This window comes from Montipora foliosa, chromosome 2, assembly GCF_036669935.1.
Source record: "Montipora foliosa isolate CH-2021 chromosome 2, ASM3666993v2, whole genome shotgun sequence".
NCBI classification, from domain to species: Eukaryota; Metazoa; Cnidaria; class Anthozoa; order Scleractinia; family Acroporidae; genus Montipora; species Montipora foliosa.
The window spans coordinates 46,560,314-46,585,313 of NC_090870.1; the positions used below are offsets into that span (position 1 = coordinate 46,560,314).

The 25,000-nt window shown below is 39.8% G+C and overlaps 2 protein-coding genes across 4 annotated transcripts in view; one reads left to right on the top strand and one right to left on the bottom strand.

Annotated features, from left to right (window-relative positions):
• The window catches only part of LOC137993322 (uncharacterized), a 14,457-nt gene extending 9,474 nt beyond the window's left edge, over nucleotides 1–4,983 (top strand). For both annotated transcript variants that reach the window (XM_068839090.1, XM_068839091.1), the window contains exons 6-10: nucleotides 54–315; nucleotides 580–1,016; nucleotides 1,624–1,731; nucleotides 2,418–2,523; nucleotides 4,332–4,983. In XM_068839090.1, the coding sequence (XP_068695191.1) occupies nucleotides 54–315; nucleotides 580–1,016; nucleotides 1,624–1,731; nucleotides 2,418–2,523; nucleotides 4,332–4,983 (1,565 nt within the window). The remainder of the gene's footprint in view (nucleotides 1–53; nucleotides 316–579; nucleotides 1,017–1,623; nucleotides 1,732–2,417; nucleotides 2,524–4,331) is intronic.
• Nucleotides 4,984–6,147: 1,164 nt separating this feature from the next.
• Nucleotides 6,148–23,847, bottom strand: LOC137993316 (ATP-dependent RNA helicase DHX58-like). 2 transcript variants are annotated; one of them, XM_068839081.1, is made up of 14 exons: nucleotides 23,350–23,847; nucleotides 22,493–22,570; nucleotides 21,896–22,041; nucleotides 21,106–21,355; nucleotides 20,588–20,641; nucleotides 19,482–19,535; nucleotides 18,383–18,589; nucleotides 16,621–16,997; nucleotides 13,268–13,486; nucleotides 11,542–12,592; nucleotides 7,871–8,051; nucleotides 7,309–7,450; nucleotides 6,831–7,031; nucleotides 6,148–6,458 (listed from the first exon to the last, which is right to left on the bottom strand). In XM_068839081.1, the coding sequence occupies exons 1-14, from the start codon at nucleotides 23,627–23,629 to the stop codon at nucleotides 6,150–6,152; spliced, it is 3,549 nt and encodes a 1,182-aa protein (XP_068695182.1). In that variant the 5' UTR covers nucleotides 23,630–23,847; the 3' UTR covers nucleotides 6,148–6,149. The 2 variants fall into 2 exon arrangements, with proteins under 2 accessions (XP_068695182.1, XP_068695183.1); XM_068839082.1 differs by having other exon boundaries at nucleotides 16,621–16,994; nucleotides 23,350–23,831.
• Between the last annotated feature and the right edge of the window lie 1,153 nt (nucleotides 23,848–25,000).

Sequence of the window (25,000 nt, forward strand, 5' to 3'; positions counted from 1 at the left end):
GAAAACGGAGACGAATTTAAAATAATGTACGTGTAAAATTCTCTCATTTCCAGAAAAAAACGTCATGGATGTTAATGAAGCCACAGCTTTCATCCGTCATAATCTTATAGACAAGAACGTTGAACACTTATGCAGCAAAAATGGCTCTTGCTCAATAATGGAGCAAAGAAAACGCCGTTCGCTTGATTTAGATTACAGTGGAGGGTTGGATGTGATTTTTCTCGTGGACGGATCGAATGGCGTTTCTAAGGAAGACTACAGAATTGGACTTAAGTTTGCTCAGGAGCTTATCAGGGTCCTAGCGGCTACAATTCCGTGAGTAGAGCCTTGAGTGAATCCATGCAATTTTAACTTAACAATGCAAAAGGAAAACGAAAGAAAGGCTTTCGAATTCAAGCTCTTAATACTTGAAATACCGCATGAATTAGTAGAAATCATTTTGTCAATTTGCTTTATAATCGACACTTAGAGTTATTCTCATTGAAAAGAAATGAAGCGGCGTTTTTGGGCCATGTTACACTAGATGGATAAAAAATTCATCCTGCTGAAAATTGCACCGGATATATTTTTTGTTCACAGGAGAGGGGACATTCGTGTGGCAGTAGTCTCATACAACAGCAAACCATACACCTCCTTAAATTTTGCATCTCCTTCAGACAGAGTAATAAAGAAGATAGGATCACTAAAAAAACCCGGGGGGTGCGGCACATCCCTAGGGAGGGCCATATACATGACAAGACGGCGGGTGGTCCCTAACACGCGGACCAACAGCAACAAAGCCATGTTTGTTATTAGCACCGGAGTTCTGAACATAGGAACGAGTCATCCCAAAGCAGCGCGTTTATTGGAGAGCGAAAAGTCATTTCAGGTTTTCGCCATTGCCATTGGAAAGACTCCCAACAAGCGGTTACTATCATCTGTCGTTTCTCAACCAGAAAAGAGTCATGTGATATTTCTGAGGTATTATGGAGATGTATTTGATGCAGTGCGGCGCACAGTTATCACAAAGAAGAGAGGTAAGGATCAGCTGAGGCTCCATTCCTTGCTTTTGACATTCGCTGGTTATTTTGAAGGAGACAACAAGGAATCGAACTTGATTTCCGTTATTTAAACCAAAATGGTTTGTAGAATCTTGAGCGAATACTCAACGTATGACGGTTTTTACGTCAACTTGCCAATCAAAATAATAATAATGATGAACGTTTTTTAAGTGCCAAGTCTTCCAGTGCTGCCGGGGGCACCAATTGTACATAAAAATCAAATCAAACAATGGCTCTTGAGGAGAGGGAAAAACCTGAGTACCCAGAGAAAACCTCTTGTGGTAGTGTAGAGCATCAACAAACTCAACCCTCGTGAAGTCGAGTCTGGGAATGGAATCCGGCCCACATTGGGGGGAGGCGAGTGCTCTTTCCACTACGCCAGAATGAGCCAATCATCTCTTGAAACGAAAAAAGACCCTCAATTTCTGTAAGGTTTCATTTTTATTGCTAATAACAATATTCATTAACTCATGGGTAACCAATTATCACTCGTTTCGGCGATTTCTCGCGAGCCTCCATCTTAGAACTAAAGAACCCAACTACGATTTCCTTAACATGAAGTTCGTTTTTTATGATGATATAGGTCCTACAGAATGCGGTATTAGTGTAACCAAACCACGATCACGAAATGTGCGTGGCAACAAGGCAACAAGTGGCGTGTGGCCCTGGCAAATCAATATTTACTGGGACGGTAAGAGGATATTCGACAAGAGTTGTGTGAGTCCAGTTTGGAAATACACGGCGCAGTGATCGCACCTAAGGCCTGATAAGCACACTTTTACCTGCGTAACGGCCTGGATATTTGGTCATACCGATTGGAATCAGCTGATAATATCCCTAGGGTAGTCGAATCTCTTTTATCAACTCGATTGATATAACCAAACTTCAACGGAACTGCCGTGCTTCAAACAAACACCCACCGGCACAGCCCCACATTTACAGTAGATCGATTCTGCGATATCTCTCCACGGTGGTGCTGCGTCATTGGCTTTACGGTCAAACGACCAACGTGAGGCTGAAATTCTCGTCTTGCCAAAAACCAAGGAAAATTGTTTCATTGTGGCTGTTTACTTGCCTGTTATCTACAGTTGTCTACAATAACTTTTACCGTTTCAGTAAATGCTAATTCCTGGAATCTTCTGAGTTCGACGCACATTTTACATGTTGAGAAATCTGGATATATAAACAATTGAATAGAAGAAGCGGCTTCTTGCCAATAGCTATTGTCATGGAGCCTATATACCATCCATGGCCCATGGGCGCGCTAAGTGATACCCAACCGTTTAGCTGGCTTTGTCTCTTTCTTTCCAAGTAATTGCAAGAGAGATAACACGGTTTGTTTAAATTAATAGTATGTTTTTTTCTTTTTGTTATAAGGTTCACTTGTGTGTAACGGAGCGCTGATTCATAAGGAATGGGTCATCACTGCAGCTCATTGTTTTTATTCCAAAACATGGAGACCAATCGTTCGTCCAGCGTCCAGGTATGTTGTTTACGAATTTTGCCACCTTGCAATACGTTCTTCGTTTTCCAATCAACCTCCAACAAAAAGAACATTAATAATCTTTATTGACTCACACTTAAAAATGTTATATACATCACAATTTTACAATAGGATAACAAGGAATAGTAATTAAGTATTTGGAGCCTAGAGGCTAAAGGAACCGTGAGTGAGTTAGCCCCTAAGACTCTTTTAAGTTCGTTTTAATAAAAAGGAGAGAGACAAGGGGAGAAGAACTATAGCATAATTGAGTTCTAGTTAATAATAAAATGTCTATTCAGGTTACTTTCGAGAATTGTTCTGACAGCAAATAGCATTTGATTTCTTTAGGAAAGGAAGATGTAGTGAGGTCTTTCACCTGATGAAGATTATATCGCGCCAGAGATCTATTACCTGAAACGAGAACATTAATTGTTTGCCCATGTTGGTTCGAGGACGCGGCTTGCTTAGATCCATATCTTGTATGAAGTATGTATGCCGGCTGCTGGCATATTTAAAAAGATTGTCAAACACGTTAGGCAGAAGCCCTTTACGCCACAAATGAGTAAATTTTAGAGTGTGGAAACGGTAAACGTTATTTACTGTTAGAATATCCAGAAGATTTAGATAAGGGAGAGCGCAGTTTCTCTGAAGGGTCCAGATGTAGTTGCAAAAAACATTAATCGTAGGACTGTATTTTGTTTCGTGTGGAATTTTTGTAGGTGCGTTTTATAAGCCCTGCCCTAAGCTATTGCAACAATAGATTTGTTTGAGTTCATAAATAGAAAGGTAATGCCTTAATTTTGAAACAATGCCAGTATTGCGCGAGATACTCAAGAGATGTGACATTTCCAACTTAATGAGTTATCGATCATAACACCCGGTGGCACGAACCATCCATGTTTTGTGATTTTATTTGTATTCTTCCACATGTTCTCCTTGATGATTTAATAATCATATAATTGGTGCTGGTGTAATTTATAGAAAGTTTGTTAAGATCGCACCATTCCTTGACTTTGCTAATTTAGAGGTTATTCATATTTCAAGAGTTATCAAATCGCGAACTGAGGCAAACAGATTTGTATCGTCAGCAAAAATCCTGAAAGTTAAGGACTCAGAGAAGTTAGGTAGATCATTAATATCAAGCAAGAAAAGCAAAGGCCCTAGTATACCGCCATGAAATTATCGTTGGAAGTTTTTTGCTTTCTCTGAGTCGAACCCGATCTACTATGCAGGAGGTCATTAAATTGGTGAGAGCAGAAAACTCAAGTAAAAACCTTTGCTAAAAAAAAAAACTCTTTCGGAAGTAAAAGCAGGGCACAGAGTTCCCGGTGTTGTGGTCTGGTCTAGTCTTTTTGAGGGCTACAAGTCCATCATCCTATGGCAATTACGTGCTTCCTTCATAAAATAAAACTTCACCCAACTTCACTTAAGGTGGTATGTACCTCAAAAATTGCTCTTTTTTCAACAAGACTCCAGGCCGTATAACAGCCAGCTTCACGTTAAATTTGGCTTAAGTCTCTGTACAAGCCCTTTAGCTAAGCCTGTGCTTAGAGTATGCATATTCAAGGTGACGTAAGCAACTACTAAAATCTCTCTTTGCACAGATTGGATTGAAACTGTTGGATAGTGACTTAATTATCCAAAGGATGAAATTATCCGGCTTTTGAGTGAACAATCTGGGCTACACAGTTAATGGGCGTTTGTACGAGTAAGAAGTCTTCTAATAGAACGCGGCCAGTGTAAAGATGAATTGCCAGGTTTGCCTATTTCACCAGTGGTTGATGACTATTGTTCTTGATTATTCACAGGTACACAATCAAAGCAGGTGGGCATCATCTGGGAGACAGAAAGACAAGTCCTGAACAAATCATCGAAGCGTCAAAAATCTTTATTCACGACAACTATGAACGTCAAAGTCACGAAAATGATATAGCCCTTGTAAAGCTGGACAGAACAGTAAAGCTTGGAAAGTACGTCAGCCTGGTATGTTTGCCGGAAATGAATGAGGACTTGGCCGTACCAGGGAAACATGGTTTTGTCGCTGGATGGGGAGAAAAACAAAAGAATTCAAAAAAAGACAAGAAGTCTAAACAGAGCCGAAAGAAAAGTCGAAGTGAGATTACTGTTCACATAGCATTAGCAATCTCACCAAATAAGGTTTGCAAAAATAGCACCAAAGAGGCATTTAACAGCACTGTTATGTTTTGCGCCGGAGGTGGTGACAAGCCTGGCAAACATTCGTGTCGGGGAGATGGCGGCGGACCGTTTCTGCGTGAACGCTACGATTCCCGATCAAGAAAATATCGTTGGACTGTCGCCGGACTTGTGAGCTGGGGCGATGGATGTGGGGTCAAGGGTCGTTATAATTTTTTCACGCGCGTAGCACCTTATTTTCGCTGGATAGAGGACATTCGGAATCCTTTGAAAAAAGATAAGCGGCAGTTGCGGAGAAGAGGATAAAGTCAAAATTGGAACTTATACACTTTTACAGGACACCACTGTCTTTATACCAAGAACTACTTATACAAAAAGCCGAAGGCGAAACGGCAAACAACGGATTTAAGAACAGATAAATTCAGCAACTGCTTTGTACTATTTTTGTCATACTGATTTATTGGAAATGTCAAAAGCAGGAGTTCTTGATCGTAATAATTAATTCCTAAGCTATAGGTTAAGACAAAGGACCTAGCAGGAAAAATTCCTTGATAGGTTATACTGTAAGAGGCCATCTACAGGACACAATATTCAGTCTGGGTTTCAAAAACGTCTGTTGATAAATCGTAAATGCCGCTCGTAGTTTTAGGTCTCACTGTCCTTCAAATTCGTTTCCTTTCCTTGAAGTTAAGCTGGATGAGCCAGGGTAAAGGCTTTTCGGGTGCATATCATGTTTGGTGCACAACGCCCATCCTTAAAAGTTCTTTCCATATTGTAGGATGCACCACGAATTTTGGTTAGAGTTGAGTCGAGGTGAACTAGTGTTTACTTCGAGAGTAAAATTAAAAGGACTCGTTAGTGATATTTATTGCTTGCATTCTGAAAATAGCGATATAAAGGTTGAGCAGACAGGTAAGGGGACACTTTGTGACGCTTTTAAAAGTAGCCTGTATCAAGTTAACTTCATTGCTCAGGAGACATGGAAAATACCAGAAGCACGCGTGTCTTTGAAGTTAAGAGAAAACTTTATTGCTAGCATCTACTAAGTATACACCTATATCTATCCTGTCGACATATGAAATGAAACCGTTTGTTTTAATACTGGGGGAACCAAATTTCTCATCCTCACAGACTAAAAATCGTAAAATGGCCTCAGTATAAAGCTAGTAACTCAAAGGTCTAAAATATGTTAGAGGTGTTCAAAGCAATGTACTGACGTGAAACATTCAAGGCGAGAGAAACTAGCCTTTTAATCTGTCAGGACTAATTCAATTAGCTAGAATCGAACCCTTTATCACCACGATGCATCCATTTTTAAATTGATTCGTTATGGTTCGGTGGTAACAGACATCACGAGAAAGTGTTTTATGGTCTCAATGGCATACTCTTCCCAGTCAGCTAAAGTATGTTTAATTTCTAACGGCCTGTGAGGATATTTTATTTAATGTCAAGAGAGATTTTGCGCCTTGTCTTCATAAGTCCAGGTCCAATAAGTCTTTTGTCTCCGAGTTGTCGGCACCTAGCTGTAGAACCTCTTCCAGCTCAGCTTCTTGAATAGCAAACGGCAGATCTTTCCACTTTTTGAAGATCCTCCGGCGACAATCACCTTTGTCATCTTTCGGGAACTCCACTACAAAGCTGTTGATCTTGATGCACAGCCATTCAAAGGAACAAATGAGAGCAGTGACCCCCCAGTCTTCATGGCATTTCTTGCAGAAAATCCTCTTATTCATTTCGATACCATCGATTGACTTCGGATTAGGATGTTCTCTAATGTCCACCTTTGCAATAAAGGTACAAAAAGACATTTCAGATGCGACGAATTTTAAAAGATGACCTGAAATGCAATTTTCAATTAATGAACCCTATGGATAAAACCACCTGGCAACGACCTCACTGGAGTGCTTTTTCCAACTAGTACTCGTGTATTTAGTATTGATTATTCTAATCTACGACCAACGACATATGCCCTTTTCTGGTGCTGAGACCACATCGACCTTTTTACAGTGTTCTCCTCATGAACATGATACGTATTTAAATATAAAGACTTCATCACAGAGTACATTTTTCTTACAACTTACTTTAGTTGGCAAATCTTTAAAACATTGTTAAAGTGTTAAGCAGTCTTTGAGAGTTGGCTATAGCTACTTTACCTTATTGTCACGACAGTCACGGTTTGTGATAACATAGTAACTTTTTTTAATGCGACGGACATCGTGTGCCTGGCATACAAACTCTGCACACTTTCGACAGAGGAAGTTCACGTCATCTGGTAAAAATACTGCCTTCTGACTGGCACGCACCAGCTTCTTGAGAGAGCGATCCTGAATAATCTTTCGTTGAACCTCCTTGACCTGGAACAGTGAAAAATACAAATAACTCAAGGAAACGAGATTGAGGAACTGTCTTGCACAAGAATACGACCTATAATATCTTAGGCTCACAAACAAGCAACTTGAAGCAGCTCTTGAACATTTCCATCTGATTCGTAAGTTCTGTTGTTTCAGGAAATCACAGCTTGTCACCTTATTTGTTACTCAAACTCTTGCAATGGCTTGTTCATGAGATAAGATCTTCACAGGGAACTACAAGGCATCACAGCATTGACATTTTTATGTCAGGCATACATACCGTCTTGATGAACACCGTTGACTTCATGTTCTGTACTAGATTGAGGGCGTCGGTCATTAAGATTTCTCGAAAGTTGTTGGCGGTATCCCTTTTCTTAGCTCCTGAATGACCCACCAACACGGTGTACTTGCCATCTTTTGCTCTGTTGAACAGATTGAACAATCAATGTACCATGGAATGGTGCTCCGCTGAGTAGTCCAGTTCCAAAATAATTCTCTGCTTTCTTCAAAGAGGGGTGAAAATATTTTGAAATGAGATACACCAGTCAAAACTGTACGTAATACCACGACTACAAGGATAGCGCAAGAATTTGCAATTTGTCAATGGGGCACGGGTTTAAGTCAACTATAAAGTTTTTTATTTTATTTTCTACTTTGTTAAAAGAGGCCAAATTACTCCCGGTCGTCTGATTTTCCTTTTGCCTAGTTAAATTTAGCATTTGATTTATTTGTGCTTAGTTAATTTGGTAGACCCCTTAGTAGTGACTTCGCCATTCATGAACCCCTTGACAAAGAAGTGAACTTGTTATCACCATTAGCAGTATACGGTATAACTGACCTACCTGACACGTCCCCTGGACTGCACAGAGGAGATCTCATTACCCATCATGTCATAACGGATGACATAGTTACAGTCACTGATGTCCAACCCTTCTTCAGCCACGCTGGTCGCCAAGAGAAGGTTCTTTTCTCCTGTTTTGAATCGCTTGATGACTTCTTCCTGCTCTTTCTGAGTCATCCCGACTGAAAAGCAAATGATATTTGAATTGGATAAGTGCTTCACTGTGGTGTTTTCTTGGGGACTAATCATGAAGACGTCTCGTTAAGAATGCCCTTCGTATCACTGAACAATGAACGATCAACCAAAATCACTGACATAGAAAGTAAAGTATAACAAATCGAAATCGTCGATAGTGTAAAGTCACATTTCGCGGGATTTTCAAATATCAGTATCTGATGGGATTGAAATGTTTTTTGTAAATTTAGAGCCCGACAGCTCAGCTGGTAGAGCCGGTGGACAGAGCTTGGGCATAGGTTGGAATTTAAGCTTAAATATTTTCAGTTTCCATAACCAGTCGAGTTTTTTCGTTCCGGGTTCAACGCAAAGGCTATTTCGTGCCTAAATTATAATTGTCAAGAACAGTCGATCTAATTTGTATAGGTAATCACATGATTGCGAGTGCAATTTGGAATAAATAAGCACGATTATTTTTTTTCAAAGACGACCAAAATTGCAAGAGCCCATAGGGCGAGTTGAATTTGAAGTCTTTGTAGAAATCATGTGATTACTTATTAATGATATACATGAAAAAAAAATTGAGATGGTTAAGTTGACTGAACACAGTTTTTGATACCCACGTTTCATTTACCTTTTTCTCTAAAACCCTTGATCCTTTGGTCGCCAAAAATGGTAACAACACGAACTTTGGTTTTTTGATAGTTGAGCTGACGAATATTCCATTGCCATGGCAACATGAATAAATATAAAAAGGCCTTTAAAATCGGTTATGTTGATTTGCAGAAAATCTGGTCGTCACATTTTCTTTATAATTTGCATGTTCACAAGTAAACACTATTTTAATAATAATTTTGACAGAGAGGTCTTTAATTATCCATCGTTGAAGGTTCAATGGAATATCTATAATTTCGTCTGTTAAAGTTCAAAATTTTTTGAGTACCCCAGTCACTTATTTCCTAACGTATTTTCATACCAAATTTCCTGAAATTCTAACGAGTGGATCTCGAGAAATCGGCGTATCTTCAAGAAAGCTATTCCGCATTCAATGGCATTTTTTTAACTTACTGCGCATGCGCTGCATTTAACTGGGTTCGTTCGACGGTTCTTTCGATAACAAAGAAAAATCTGCGAATTGCGGAGTTCTTTGCATCGTTACCTTTTCTGCATACATTTCTCATAAAAGACTAAAACCATCAAAACACTTTGTTCAATTATGAGGAAAAACAGTACAGATAGCGGATGCATTGAGCAAATGAAATGATTGCTGTATTGAAGCCATGTTTATGTTTTAGCAAGAGCGCGCGGAAATTGTGTTCGGCCACGCAATCAGGGAAATCTGCGCCATAAATTGCGCCATCCAGGGCCCGTGCTTGATTGACTGACTCAGTGCTTAGCGTGCATATATCGAGTTTTATTATTCAACACACTGATGACAAAACACAATTTTCTACGTTTACTGAAAAAAAAAAAGCTGGAAAAACTACCATTTTTCTCCGTGACACACAAAATTACGTATATCGCAGAATATACGTTGAGTACGCACGACGAATATCGAGGGCTCTGTGAACAGCGATATTCCGCGCGATTTCGCAGGATAATTAGGCTGATTTAGCAACAAAGCAGAGACTGCCTCCTCCTCAGGCGCTTCGATTTCAGTCGCAAAGCAGAAGCAGGCGAGCTAGAAGCACGAGAAACTGGGAACGAGCATGCCACGGATCACGGGAAGGAGAAAGGAGAGAGGCGAAACGCCGTCTCTCGCCTTTTCCCCTTCCCTTGGTCCTTTGCGCGCGCTCTTGTTCCTAGAAAAAAAGAGAGACGTCTGGGAACGAGGCAGGAGCGGGGATTTCAGTGAAGACGGCGCGCGCAGAAAAAACACCAATGAGAATTCAGAATAGAATAGACTCCACTCTTTTCTTCTCTATTCTAAATTCTCATTGGTAGTTTTGCTGCGCGCCACGTCGCCACTGACGTTCCCGTTCTGTTGCTATTCAGCCTATTGTTAAATGGTGCACGCGGGAGGTTGCTGAGCACGAGAGAAGAGAAGCGTAAGAGTCGCACGAGGCGATAGCCGAGTGCGACTCTAGCTTCTCGAGTGCTTAGCAAACTCCCAAGTGCATCCATAACTCGATATATGCACAGCTAAAAGCATGAACCAATTCTTTTATAACATAGCGACAATAAATTTGGCGATATAACACGTTTTATTTGAGATTGACTACAAAGTTCTCACAGCACTAGGTTAGGGAAAACAAACGATCCTATTGACTGGTTAAAAACACACCACAAGTAAGTTGAGTTGAGCACGTTGAGCGACAATCGACCGAGAACGATTCATCTGGTTTTTCTAAATTTTGAAAACAAAGGATTCGCTTCTTCATTTAAAGAAAACGTTGGCAAACAAAGTCAAAGTACTCAATGAAAATGTAGACATAGTCAAAATGGATTGTAGAGAAGGATGCCGAGCTCACATTGCCACGCACAGCGCAGTTGCTGATGACGGACTCCAGGAAACGTGCAGGGTTTTTTTCCCACTTCACCAAGCTAAATTCACTTTTTTTGCAAATACAGTTATACCGATGAGTTTATAAGTAATGCGTGATTGATGTTTTTGAATATTTTCAGTTCAGTGTAGCTGTATTTTTAAAAATGAGATTCGGATTACTATTTTCCGCGCTATTCCAATTGTCTTGTTGATTTTTCATGTAATTCATTTGTTTTCGGCAGGTTGAACAAAATGTAATAAAAACAACGATAACAAGATTTTGACCACATTTTGACGTCTTCTGTGATCTATTACTGAACAGACGCACGGCAACGTGGAATCTATTTGTTTTGTATAATAAAGAATTAAACTTTATTCGCATAAGAGCGGATGGTGAAGTCAATCGTGCGTCTGTCCTCTATGCAGCTTCTGCAGGTACTGGAGCACAAATTACGTAAAACAAAAGAAACAAAAGACAGAAAACAAAACAACTCCAAATAAAGACTAATCCTTAGCGACCAAAAACACAATGCTTTCCGGTACGTGCAGAAAGACCCGTCCTCTAAGAGATCATACGCAAGAACCAATCAAAATGCGAGAATAACTTGGGTTACTACATGAAGAGAAATACATCATAGTCGCTAAATTGGATTTGTGTGGGACTAGCACGCACGCTATGTTATAATACACTTTTTGAAATGGTACATTACACTTTTTGCACTGTGTTACACTTGAACTGCACTGCTCTCAGCCAATCAGAATCGAGTAATTTTTTCATGTATATTATTATGCTACGCAATATTTAGTCATGCGCCTATCGTTTTGTTTGTACAGAACTGCTGTATTTCTTCCTGATTTACCTGCTTTATACCGCTATAAAATTGCTTGTGTATATCTACAGACACGTGTAATTTCTAGAGAATTGATTAGGTTAGGTATCATAAACAAGTTAAATTGATTTTAATAGTACGTCTTTTGCGAGTTAATGTTACAAGAATATCTTCTCGACTTACTGTTTCCATCTCCGCTACCAACAAGATGTTCGGGCCTGAGGACAGCGTTTAGTTCCTCGGTTTCCTTGATCCAGTCTAATAAGGCTTCAGTAGACTCGCGAGTTCTGGTGAATAAAATGCCTTTAGGACCCTCCCACTCAGGATGATGGGCTCGCTGTTCATCAAGAGCCTTGTCCTCTTCTGCACCGTCAGATGAAGTGCTCTCGTTGGTCTCGGATCCTTGTTCGTTCACTTCTTCCATCACAGTATCTACTTCGTTTTGAGCTTCCGATTGTTCGCTGGCAGCGTATTCCAGTCCACCAGCTCCATCAATTGTCTGACTGACCTCTTCGGTGCTCGTGCCATCTTGTGTCTTCGAAGCGTGACCGCTGACGTCCTCAGGAGGTGTCTTCCCCGCTTTATCTGATGAAGTATCGTTCTTTGAAACGTCACATTCGCATCTTTCAGTCTCCTTTACTACGGCACTCGCTTCGTTTTCACCGCCAATGCCCTCTTCCTTCTGTTTTTCATCGTTCTTCAGCAACTCATTTCCAGCGTCACGTTCCTTTATTTTCTCGTCAGTATCATCTTGCCCTCCCTCATGTCTACCGCTACCTTCACCACTGCTTTTGCTGGATTTATCTTCTTCTTTATCTTGTCGGCTTTGGACATCTGTGTAGTTCTTCAAAATCAATTCTTTGAGTTTAAGCAATCGCGGATTTTGAGGCTCACCATATCTTGCGATGTGTTCGTCCAGCACTTTCATTGCCTTGTGGAAAAGCTGTTTCAGTTTCTTGTCAGTCTCTGTAAACTTGTCTGTGTCTAAAGCTTCAAAGTATTTTGTGAGGTACTTCCTGGCGTTCTTCATACGTGTGTTTGCATTCAAGGTCAACGCGACGTGGTACTCTCTAAGATGTTCTGTGTAGGTCACTAAGTATCTATCCCCTTCTGCCACTGAATCTTTGTAGAGTTGCTCCACCCATTGTCGATACTGCTGACCACCCTTATCTACCGGAGCCTTGCAACTGTTTTGTTTAAACTTCTTTACCTGAGCCTCAATGTTCCCCATGACCTTTTCCAAGAAAAGAACTGGAATTACTATTTAATTTTGCGACACATAAACCAGGATATCAGGATTTCAGAGTTTTAAAGACTGCTTCGAACTTTTTCTTGCTGTTTCTCTACCTATTTTAGAGCACACACAACTTGGTAGATGCATACAAATAAAAGAAATCCGTAGCGTCCAGAAGAGTTCTCCGAAACACATGACCAACAGTAAGGAAAAGATGCCTGGAATTTTTATCCACAAAACTTAATCCAAAAAGTTCTTTCGTAAAGGACATTTAAAGTCTGTCCTGTCTGTGTCCTTTCGTAAGAACAGTTAAAATTCTTTCCGCTCCCAGAACGTCTATCTGCTGATTTTTTAATCGTTAATGCAAAATCCATGCTTCTTGCATTCTGAAATTTCATCTCCTTCAGTAGTAATAATAAATCATTGGTCCTATGATTACGCACGACATTTTCATTAAGCGGTTAGATGGAATGTCAGTGTAATTAAGTGGTTTCGAAGTCTCTTTTATAAATTGAGAACTGCCAATTTCCCAAATTTCGAACTCTTTGCATTGAAGAAAGAAAACATGTATTTTGCCCATAACTCACGGGCAATACCATGCAACTCAACTTTCGACCCCTGTTAAAACTGAGATGCATAGCTCTTCCATTGATCTCATTCCGAACAAATAATTACCTTAGAGATGATCTTCTCGAATGGATCCTGCTCATCTTTGGGCACAAAATGTGCTTCTCTCGAAGGAATGTTGACATATTTTTCGAGTTCCTCACGATTTTCCTTCACCGTTGAAATGGCTTCGGCGTCCAAGTTTGCAGAAACAAGAATGATATGCTCTTTGGCCTTCTCCCGACTCTTAGCTTTACCTGTACCAAGGGAAGCTGTCAGCCCGACAATCTGCCGAGAAACACGGTAGATAAGTAAATTTATTAAAAACTTAACTACGGATATCAGATTCCCAGCATTTTCATTGGCTCGCTGGACACAGCCTATCAGTTCATATACCTGCTGTACCTAATATGGTCAAGGAACGCGTCAGCAGTAAAACGAACTGAAAAACATTCTTGCAGCTCTGAGAAAAGATGGCCGACAAAAGCCGTTTTGGACCGGAATTGACCGAGGCAGATAATTAAAATCAACATGGAAGAGTTGTTGATCCTGGAGTTTTTAATAAAACAATTATTCTACTCGGGCTTGCTGGATATAAAATGATTATAACCAACTTGGCGCTTATCTATCCCTTCATATCCAGCGCGCCCTCGTAGAATAATTGTTAAATATCCTGTTTAGATCAGTTTTCAAATGACTTTCGAAAGTAATTACGCGATTGCAATTGCTACGCTGAGCTATTGGTTTAAAAATCTCGCTGCAGTTTATAAAACAATCAGAAGGAAAACCAAAACCAATCGCGACTTGCACGGGCGGTTTCTCCCGTGCTTTGAGCAAGTTACATCATGGATAGTAAAGAGACTACTATCCATGGTTACATGGAATTAATAAGAATTTGGATTGGTTCCTTGCACTGTTTGCACTTGCTGTGATTGGTCGAAGTAATTACTTTGGTATTTGTTTTACGAAACAATTGAAAACCGCTGTAAATCTCTCGTATTTACTTTAGTGCACACGGGAATAAAATTTCCCTTTTCACGTGCAACAAACGAAATACTTTACGTAGCGTATACTTCTAGCATTGCTCTTTCCTTTTGTCGAGCCATACGGCAAGACAGTGGCAGAGTTTATCCCCATACAGACCGACCAAGGCCGTTGCCAGTATAACTCATGCATTTTTTCTTTCTTCTTTCTTCCTTTGATTGATTGATGACAAATTGTCGTTCTGGTGGGCACAACACTCTTTTTGAATCAGTATTTGCTTTTATAGTAGAGGGCACTCTTGTTCGCACGCTCTATAGCGGCACTGTTTTATTCTACTCTGTAGTATTCTGTTTTAATGGCCCCTCTTCTATTCCCTTTCTGATTCAATTGAAAAGCTTGTTGACAACATAACAGAACCAAAAAGGACAAAAAAGATCAAATTCCAGAGCAGATGGAGGGGCAGTCTGCAACTTAAGGAGGCTCGAAAGGGTTTTCAGCTGAGCGCGCGCGCGTAAGCCACACACGCAATTCGTAAGCTGCTTGCGTCAGCTCATGATTCAAATGGGTCACCAGAAATAAACAAATACCGCTAATTTCGCTTACCTTTCTCCAATTCCTATATACATGGAATATAAACAGACATCTCCTATTCACGAAAACTACGAAAATTCTACTTAAACGGTTTAATAGTCACTTAAATCCGTTTGTTTTGACCTGTAGCTCCACTCGCGCGCGGACTAGAATGAGCGGGTGACGCATGCGTAAATACTGATCTTGTAACCCCCTAATTTTTCCTGATTTTGCAACTTTACTCGTTTATATCTCTGCTTCTGGACGGTGAATTTTTTTCATTTTTTGCATGTTAGCTTAGATTAATTTAAACCGTTTGTCTTTCAAATTTAAAAAAATTCTGTAGGTGAAAAAAAAAATTAGAGACAAAATTCAAAAAAACTTATTTTTCTGAAAAACTGACCTACAGATTTTGTTGAATTTTAAGTATTTTAGAGAGTATTTCTAACATTATCTGGTAACGCTGAATGGGAAAATTTCACCGTCCCGTTTTTTCAAAAAGGACAACATATGTTGATTTTAAGGCTCAAAGAAATGCCTAATATCGTTGCCATGGTAACATTATTTTGGAGGAAAACATACTGTGAGAAATCTACGATAGGTACTTAATACCCTGGCCAAATTTCGTCTTGATATGATTGCCCTAACTGTATCTAAGGACAGAATATGTTTATTTGTTTGAAAAAGGGAGAAACTATTTCGAGCCTCCTTAAGGAGGCTCGAAATAGTTTATCCTTTTTTCAAACAGATAAACATATTCTGTCTTTAGATACAGTTAACGTAATCATATCAAGACAAAATTTGGCAAGGGTATTAAGTACCCATTATAGATTTCTCACATCACATTTTCCTCCAATGTAACGTTACCATGGCAACGATATCAGGCACTTCTTTGAGCCTTAAAATCAAGATATATTGTGTTTTTTGAAAAAACGGGACGGTGTAATCTTCCCATTCAGCGTTTAGCAGTATTTGTCTTTTTCCGGTGACCCATTTTGAATCGTGGAGGAGGCTCGAAAGTGTTTTTCAGCTGTGAGCGCGCGCGTTAGCCACAAGTGCAATTCGTAAGCTGCTCGCTTCAGCTCGTGATTCAAATGGGTCACCAGGAATAAGCAAATACCGCTAATTTCGCTCACCTTTCTTCTAACTCCTATATATGTGAATATGAATAGACATCTCCTGTTCACGAAAACTACGAAAATTCTCCACAAATGGTTTATTCGTCACTTAAATCCGTTTGTGTTGGCCTTTAGCTCCACTCGCGCGTGCACTGGAATGAGCGGGTGACGCATGCGTAAATGCCGATCTTGTAACCCCCTCATTTTTCCTGATTTTGCAACTTTACTCGTTTATATTTCTGCTTCCGGACTGTGAATTGTTTCATTTTTTGCATGTTAGCTTAGGTCAATTTAAATTTAGAAAAAATTCTTATTTTTCTGAAAAACTGTCCTACAGATTTTGTTGAATTTTTAAATATTTTAGAGATTATTTCTAACATTATCTGGTAACGCTAAATGAGAAGATTTCACCGTCCTGTTTCTTCAAAAAAGGCACTATATGTTGATTTTAAGGGTCAAAGAAATGCCTAATATCATTGCCATGGTAACGTTATTTTGGAGGAAAAGTTAATGTGAGAAATCTGCGATGGGTACTTAATACAAAATTTCGTCGTGATATGTATCTAAGGACAGAATATGTTTATTTTATTGAAAAAAGGAGAAAGTATTTCGAGCCTCCTTAAGGTCTGCCATAAAATCAGGAGCGCTGGATGGCAAAGCCCCTGAGTTGGAGAATGGAATTCAAAGATCAGGTCGAAATTCTGGCGGCTTGGAAAACGTCTTATTTTGCATGAATATCTGGTTTTCTACCTGTGGTAGTCGGTGCTGATGACCAGCTTGAGACTTTAAGGCTAAATACGTCTCCATGATACTGTTGTACGGGTGCTCTTTGTGAGCATGATGGCATTCATCAAATAACAACAGACTGATGTCTTTCAGCTCCACTCGATTCCCTCTTTCTTCAGCTTTCAGTGCGTTCACCAGAATCTGAGCGGTCATCACTACGACATCGTTATTTTGAAGAAGGAATTTGAGCGGGATCTCCGCACAATTCGACCCTGAAATTTCTCCCACTGAGTATTTGTCTCCTAGGAAAGCTTCAAATCGCTCTTTTTGCTGAAAAACAAGGTTCACTGTGCTGACAATGAACACAACCCTTGGTTGCTCCTTGCTGGCTTTCATTGCTGCTGATGGATAGAATAAATTTTAAAAGAGACTGAGTAACCAAGATGAACTCAGTTGTAATTTTTGGGCGGGTGGTAAAACAAAACACAACGGCGATTAAATTAAGTAGAAACACTAGACCCCGGACTTACTGAAAACAAGGGACAAGCATAACCAATCAGCCAGAAAATCCAAGGAGGGGGCAATGAAGCAACGATGAATGCGTTCCTTTTTTTACGAGAACCCTTTTTGTAGGAGCCTTCAGATTACCCAGAATTAATTTAAGAACACTAACTTACACTCTTTTTTAAAAGAAGTTATAACTTTGGGTCTGAAGCTGAACGTTTTTATTTTTATTTTTTTGCTATTTCAGCCTGAAAACTTTCTAACTTGTTCTTAAAGTTGTGTTATATACCAAGTTCGAGTGCAAACGAAGTTTTTATTCAGTGTATCATGATCATGCAGTACGGAAACCACATTGTTAATATTGCGAAAACGTCCCTAAGTAGTTGCTGAGTTAATTGTCGGCTGTTAGACAACACTTTTACCTTTATACTACTCACAAAAATAAAAAAGCAAATGAGCAAAATAAAGGGGTTTTGACTGACTCTCAGCCTAAGTATGTGAAGTAATCCCTAATTGCAACAAATCCTTCGCACTTTGATGTAAACCGCTCAACATTCACAACCGCAAAGACTATTTTAAAGTGGTTAAGCTAAAAATCTTCGTGAGCGCATATGTAAGAGAAGACGCGTTTTGTTACTTTCAAGAGGTAAAATTCATGCATTATTCATGTCACCTCGAGCACTGAAAAATCAACCTAAGCAAAAATGTGGTGGGGCTATAGCCCTACCAGCCTTTCCCCCTCCGCAGTCCCTGGACATTATCCTCTCTTGATCTCAAATAGAGTTAACGTTGATGTTGCTCAGTTTATTTACACGTGTGGTAAGACAGGTATGACGATTTTCTCGAATCGGTCATTATGATAATTAACTAGTCGAACAATTTCGACCTTGGTAAATTCGGGCCGCACAATGATATCCGCATTATGAAAAGATCTCTTTCTTTATCGACGATCATTAGATAAAAAAGGAGGAATTGCTTACTCCAAGGACCATTCTGACTTGTCTGTGTGCAACAAACCGCCTACGCATGCGCCAAGGGCAAGATATCGAAACGTTTCTGCTCAGGGGCCAATGTGACAGGGAATTCAGAAGTTCACCCCTTGTGGGGTACGATGAAGGATAAACACAGTTACCCTCAAAATAGTCGAATTTACCCGATCAACCGAGATGACGCCCTCGAAAACTAGCAAAATCTTGCGGCTTCGGATCAATGTCAAACTTTAAGACTATTCCAAGGGAAGACATGATTTAGAGAGACAAAAAAAAGATGATAAGTGGTTTACCTGATGCGTTTGACTGGTCTGCATTTCTCTCGAACGAATCCAGGTGCTTTTTAGCGATCTCAATAGCGACATAAGTTTTTCCGCTGTTAGTGGGCGCACAGATGATGGTATTTTTGCCTTGGATGGCTGGCTCTGCCAACTCCTTTTGATAGTTTCTCAACACAAGCTCACACCCACCAAGAGAGTTTGCTTTAGTTCCCAGAAACACTAAACAGTGAAGTAATAATAATAGCAAGGATAAAAATAATACTTTTAAAGGATTCCCTCATCCATTTATCTTTAAGCTTAATACAGTCATCTTATTCTCTCCATCATCGGTAGGGGGAATCGCAAAAAATGATGAAAGTTGATTCTTCATTTCTAAAGATTTCAAACAGGGAGTAAGAGAGAATCTAAGTATGAAATCTTTCGCATACAAAAAACATTTATTTACATATGAAGCAGAATTCTGAAGACTAATTACGGTGGTCCCAAAAGATGACTACAGTTTTCGAAAATCAATGAAGAATGAAAACGAGCGATATCATTTGATAATGATGGTTTGGAGCCGTCGAAACGTCATTCTTTGATATAGCTCATTTTTATTCTTAATTACTTGTCTGAATTGCATTGAAAAGGCGATTTACTGAATTGAGCTTTAAAATAAACTGCAAAGTCTCAAAGACGTTTTATTAATGATATGGTTCACTCGCTGAATAAAGAGGAAGTTGAGAAAAAAAAAACTTCGTTAAAATACGAGCTTCATCGCAGGTGTTAACCGCCACACTAGCTCTATGAAAGAACGTTAAAAATCGCACATAAAAAGTTCTTGTAAGTTGACGAAGACTTAATAGCGACCTTCAGATTGGAGTAAGAGAACGACTCCGAGCAAGGGTTTTCTGTACTGGGTACGTGCATTTTAAAGAACGAAATTTTTCGAAATGCGCATGCTCAGAACTGAAAACTGACTCGTACGGGTAGTCGTCCTCATACTCCAATCTGACGGTTGCTAAGAGCTTTACGCTCTTTAAGAAAAGTTCTATTGCATTTTCTGACTTTTCTATTTCGGATCACTTTGGAATTTCCAACCATTTTTTATAAGAGAAGACAATTCCATTACCAGGAGGAATCTCTATGTCAACTTCGTCAGCATCGTCTGCAAAGCTTCCATTATCTGCAAAAAAAGATGAAAAGCATTTGTATCAGTCACTGATTTTCTCAACTCCGCTGAAGCTCTGGTGACATGTAACAGCCGATTTGTCCGGCATAGTTTTTCGGACGTAAAACTGCTAGTCCAATTGACAGGATTGTCTCACAACCCTAACAAACCAGCGGCGCAGGGATGGCTCAGTGATGAAAGCACTCGACTCCCACCAGTGTGGCCCAGGTTCGACTCCCAGACTTGATTTGCGTTAATTGTTAATTTCAGTTTACAGTGTCCCCATTTAGTGCTCCAGCACTAGAACGACTACAGGTAGACACTTGAATAAAGTTCCTTTCCTTTTCTAGGTCACTGTACGTCAAGCGGAACCGTTCCGCAAGGATGGCGTCGATAAAACTTACATGCTTAATTGACCACTTCCCAAAGGGCTTTTCATATCTAACGACGGAACTGAACAACAACAACTGTTAAGAATCCCAACTGGACGGAGGCAAACCAGTTGGCTATTTACAAGTGCAGTGGAGAGATTGAACTAGGGATTACAAGGAACAAATTCAACGAGTGGTCAGAACGAGTCCTTAACCCGAGAGTTTCGGATCTCAAGGCAGGCGTCCTAACCAGTAAGAAGAAAAAAAAGTTTCCAGTTTCTAAACAAGCTAACAAGATGGCAAGTGCAATTGAAGCAGGACAAACGGTGCGCATGCGTAATATCTAGTGGAATCTTTGGGGTAAATGCCTTGAAGAATTATACTTTGTTTAAGTGTCCAATTAACAACACAAGATCTTTAAGGACGTCTTGTGGACTTGTGATAAAGGGAAACAAAGTGTGTCAAATGAAGGCAATAGGAAGCCTATGAGAGGGGACTTTTTATGTCCTTTTCCCCGCTCTGTTCGCGAATCTGAGACGTACTAAGAGTTCATCTCTATGCCAAATACCATTTTCACAATAAAGTTAGGTACTGCGTAGAGCTTACCAAATGAAGTAGTCCGATAGAAGCTTAGGTAGTAGTCAATGAATGAATAGAGCACCCTCAATTTTTTTCACGCTTTAGCGTTTATTTTACCTTGTTCACCAGGGAAGCAGAGCGACCTCTCTCTTTCTTGATCACGTTCAATCTCTGATGGCAAATACAAAAAAAACACTCGAAATTAATCCGTAAACATTATATCCGTACTTTTTCTGTCCCATCTCTTCTCTTAAACAGTGCCCTTGCATTGATAAAAACGACCCTGTTTTTGTATTATTGAGTCAAGTTTTGAGGTGCTAACGAAGAAGGAGTTTAATATCAGACCCATCAAAAGGGTTTTGTTCTTCCACTGTTCTTCTATTTTTGACAATACTTTTGGCATGAGCTGCCACTTTTCATTCAACAAAAAGTTCTAGTAATATTTCTCTAAATATTACAAAGCTTAAGTAATCCGTTCCACAAATACCGTGAAGTTGTACGCTCTTAGTCATGGGCTCCTGGAAAGACATCACCAATGAATATTAATGGTGGGAGACTGTATGGAAAACAGTACAGCTCTCAAACACCCCGAAGTTGAATAGGCTGATCCTCGGAGAAGTATCCGATTTACAAACCTGCAAGTTTCTTTCGAATTTTTTCAAAACGCTCTTTAACCAGGCTTAGTTGTAACTCCAGTGATTTTTCTGGCTTTTCTGCGTCATCTTTCAGCGCGTCTTCCATCAAAACCTCTTGAAGCATCGACTGGAACGTCCCTTGAGTGTACATTTCCCATAATTCACTGGCAGCCTTCTCACTTGACAGCCGGAAGGTGGAAATGATGGATCCCTTCTCTGTATTAACAAACACTACGCCTTGGGGAAGACGCTAACAAAGAAAAGCATGATAATCAGAAAGCACTCTTTTTTAAGACCAGTCTGCTGTATTCTACTGCTCGCTAGTGGATGATATTGCCAAGAGATGAAGTCTTGTTAACTTTGCTTTTACGGTTCTCAATGTAAGTTACACACGTTGTTTTATCCTCAATTACTGATTGCTTTATTTCTTCGCCATCGGACCATAGATTTATGTAACAAAGCGAGCTGGAACGAACAGTACAGCCCTTGAATTCATATTCTTCAAGAGAGATGACAGTATGAACGAAAGGAAAAATAAAGCAGACGGACGAAACGCAACTATGACATTTCCAACTACAAATAAGAATGCTATGTACCTGAGGTTTATAGAATAATGACAATTGTGATGTGTATCAAAGCAATGGAGAGGAAACCGGTGAGAAGTTTCCAGTCCCTTCCAGCAATGTGCTAATTGTATACAGGTGATGAGAAGCTACGTGAAATGCGTTTATCCCAAACGCTCCAAGACCGCATTGGTAATTTAAGGTTCTCATTGTTTCAGTAATGATACCTTTTGAAATTTTTCTCGAATTCTTTTGTTGTCCTCAGATTTTCGGTCTTTGTAGCGTTCAGCCACTCTCATTTCAAATCTACTACAATCGTACGCTGGCTCTTCACTTCCTCCTGCAAGCAAGAGGTTTCCAGGAATGGCAAGATCTGAGAAAAAAACAATGTGGCTGTTAGTGATCGTATGGGAAATTGGTCTGATTGTGTTATCCACTTATCAACTTGTCTCGTTTCGATGATCACATGAAGTTAAAGGAACAGTTTCATTGGTTGGTGCCGCAAACCCTTGCGACACAAGTTGCTTGGCAGATATTACACTGCGCAAATGCAACCGTTGCGGAAAGTAGAACTCAATTCTACATTCCACAAAGGTTTCTGCAACTGGTCTCGCAACGTTTTTGGCTGTTGCAAGGTGTGTTACATTGGGCAATTTTTCGTGCAACTTGTCTCGCAACACCATTGCGAGACAGGTTGCACGAATCATTGCCCAGTGTAACAGCGCCCTTGCTCTTCTTCGAGGGGTTTTTCTCCGGGTTCTCCGATTTTCCCCTGTATGCTATTTTTATTGGTAAGACTAAAGCGACAAACAAACGGTACTCACCAATAGCTGTGCCAATCAAGGTGTAATCTGCCGGTCCAGACCCATTAGTATCGGGGGCTGCTTCGTTCGCGCCGTCATCTTTGTCAAAGAAAAACGAAAGAGAAAATACAAAGGTATTGTACCCCAGATTTAAAAAAAGTAAGGATATGATACAGTGATAAGCAACTTAAAACTGATTTCCCGTGAAAAAGATTGTACAAATGTACCTTTCGCCGCTAAAAAGAGATCGTCAACATCCTGCGAATCCTTCTGTCAGTACGAAGTCCATAACCTCTGGCGAAATCATGTGTATTTAGACAAGCGAAATCATGTGTATTTATGCGCAATTGTTTTCGTTTGTGGCCGGTAAAACATAAGAGTTGTAGTCTGTTTTCTCTTCGATCCGTTTAACTATCATTATTCAGTCAGTTCGATGTAGCTAACAGTTACTAAATTTGAATGTGAACGTGGCAATACGACCTGTTGCAAAGAATCAGTTTGGAATTCAAGAATGACATCTCCGAAGGCGCTAAATGTACTAAGTAACGTCCTAAAGAATTATGAGCGCCATCGCAGTAGATCATTGTCACTGAGCTGCCTAAGTGAATGGAGACAAACACAAAAATCACAATTAATCTTGATTAATTTGAAGTAATTCCCTGGCTGTCTTAATCTATTTACTTCTAAAAGATTTTTGGTGCCCTGAGGAATTCACGACTGACTTTTGCCGTACATGTATTATTATTCATGAGTGAGCTTTTGACAAGCTAAAGTGATTTTGACCACAATTGTTCTCTTTCACTGTTGCCGACCACCATCAGTACTGACGAAAGCAGACGTTTGTAACACAAAAAAGAAGAACAAAAGAATCTACTAACCCTTAATCATATAATATGGATCCAATAGTAAGGCCGTGTGCGCGCTTCCACACTTCCGTAACGCTTGAACAAAGTTTGCAAACCCTCCATCTCTTCGTTTCAAGCGGTCGACGAGAATTCTCGTGGCATAAATAGGTCCATGGTTAGTCTGTGTCGCCTCAATTTCCTCTCTGTCTTGAGGAATTAAGCAAGGCAGGTACGGAAATAATTCAACTGGAATGACTTCTTCCATAAAATCCTTCAGCCGTTTATCGAGGAGTTGTTTCTCTTGAGGTCTCATGTTGATCGCCAATCGAAGGAAACGATATATCAAACAAATATTCTCTCCGAAAGATCCAAAGCAAATGAACCCCACCAAACTTTTCTCTTGTTTTATAGCGACCAGACATAAATGATATTTAAACTTAAGTACCTGTAGTGCAAGGGAAATTCCCGGAAACCGTGTGTGAAATTCCCGATAAAGAGATTTCAAAACACCGCCCTTTTTCAATCTATTCTGGAAGCGATATAAAAGTTGCAATACTTAAACGCATTCCCTTTAGTTTTTGAATAATATCTATGGAAAAACTGACATATAGCAAACATTATTAGAATAATTTGGGTCAGTTTTATCCACGTTACAGTTTATGTATTCCACTTCCGGTTTCATGGGCTGTTTTCCTAGAAAGTGAAAATCATTAATATTGCATATTGAACATAAACTCGTGCATATCGAAATCGAAAGGGTCAGGCCCTGACGGACGAAATTGAAAATAAAAGTGCTCAACAAAGCACAATAAACTATCTTACGTTAATGTATATACCACAACGCGAGCCTGACACATAACTAAAGGCATGTAAATTGGCTGGGCACTGTCCTGCCACTACAAAAAAATAGGTCCGCAATGCGTACTCGTGCGGGATTTCAGTCAAATAAACGTTGATGATTAGCATTACAGTAAATGTAATACATTTTGTCATGTTATAGTGATAAATGTCGAGTAAAGATTCCGTAGAATCCCCAAGCTGCAGAGGAGAAAACGGTTAGCGGAGAAACAGGTTTTTTGCAGGTTAGGGCTTGTAACGCATTACAATTGGGTGCATTTGAGCATATGAGTTTCTCAGCCACCAAATATTTTGCAATTAACTGCCAAAATGTGTTAGAGTCAACGCGCTTCAGGCATGAACACACTATTTCAGAGACTCATGAAATATTTGCGTTCGACAAAGAGGTAAATGCCGTCTACTTTTATTCATCAGCGGAAATGTTGGAATCAGTGGCTGGTAGAAGAGGAGAATTTGTTTATGATAAAGCTAAATAAATCAGCAGGCAAGTGCAATGGTCAGCTAAGAGTATTCGTGCTTCCAGCTTACAAACCTGTACGTAAACTATACTTTTACAAATTAATTAGCTTTTCTGCTTTTAAAATTAGTAGTAAATGTGAAGATTTTTGACAGGAAGTTTGAAGGCATTAATTTTTAAACTTGCGAATCTAAAGAAACTGGCGCCGTCACGCATCGTGTCAGCAAATCGTAGTTAAAAGAGGAAACCTCAAATTACTAATCGTAACTACTATTGTCATAATTTATGTTATATCTGTGCGATGTATTTTAACCACCAAACGCAGTTGTATTTCTTGCTGTCGGCTCTCTAGCTCCGCGGGGAATAAGA

Coding starts and splice junctions, on each gene's coding strand:
- LOC137993316 (XM_068839081.1), bottom strand. CDS start 23,629: ATGAGACCTCAAGAGAAACAACTCCTCGATAAACGGCTGAAGGATTTT. Junction 22,042..22,492: donor CTTGATTGGCACAGCTATTG/GTGAGTACCGTT, acceptor TTTTTTTCTCAG/ATCTTGCCATTCCTGGAAAC. Junction 7,451..7,870: donor CAGTCCAGGGGACGTGTCAG/GTAGGTCAGTTA, acceptor TCTGTTCAACAG/AGCAAAAGATGGCAAGTACA.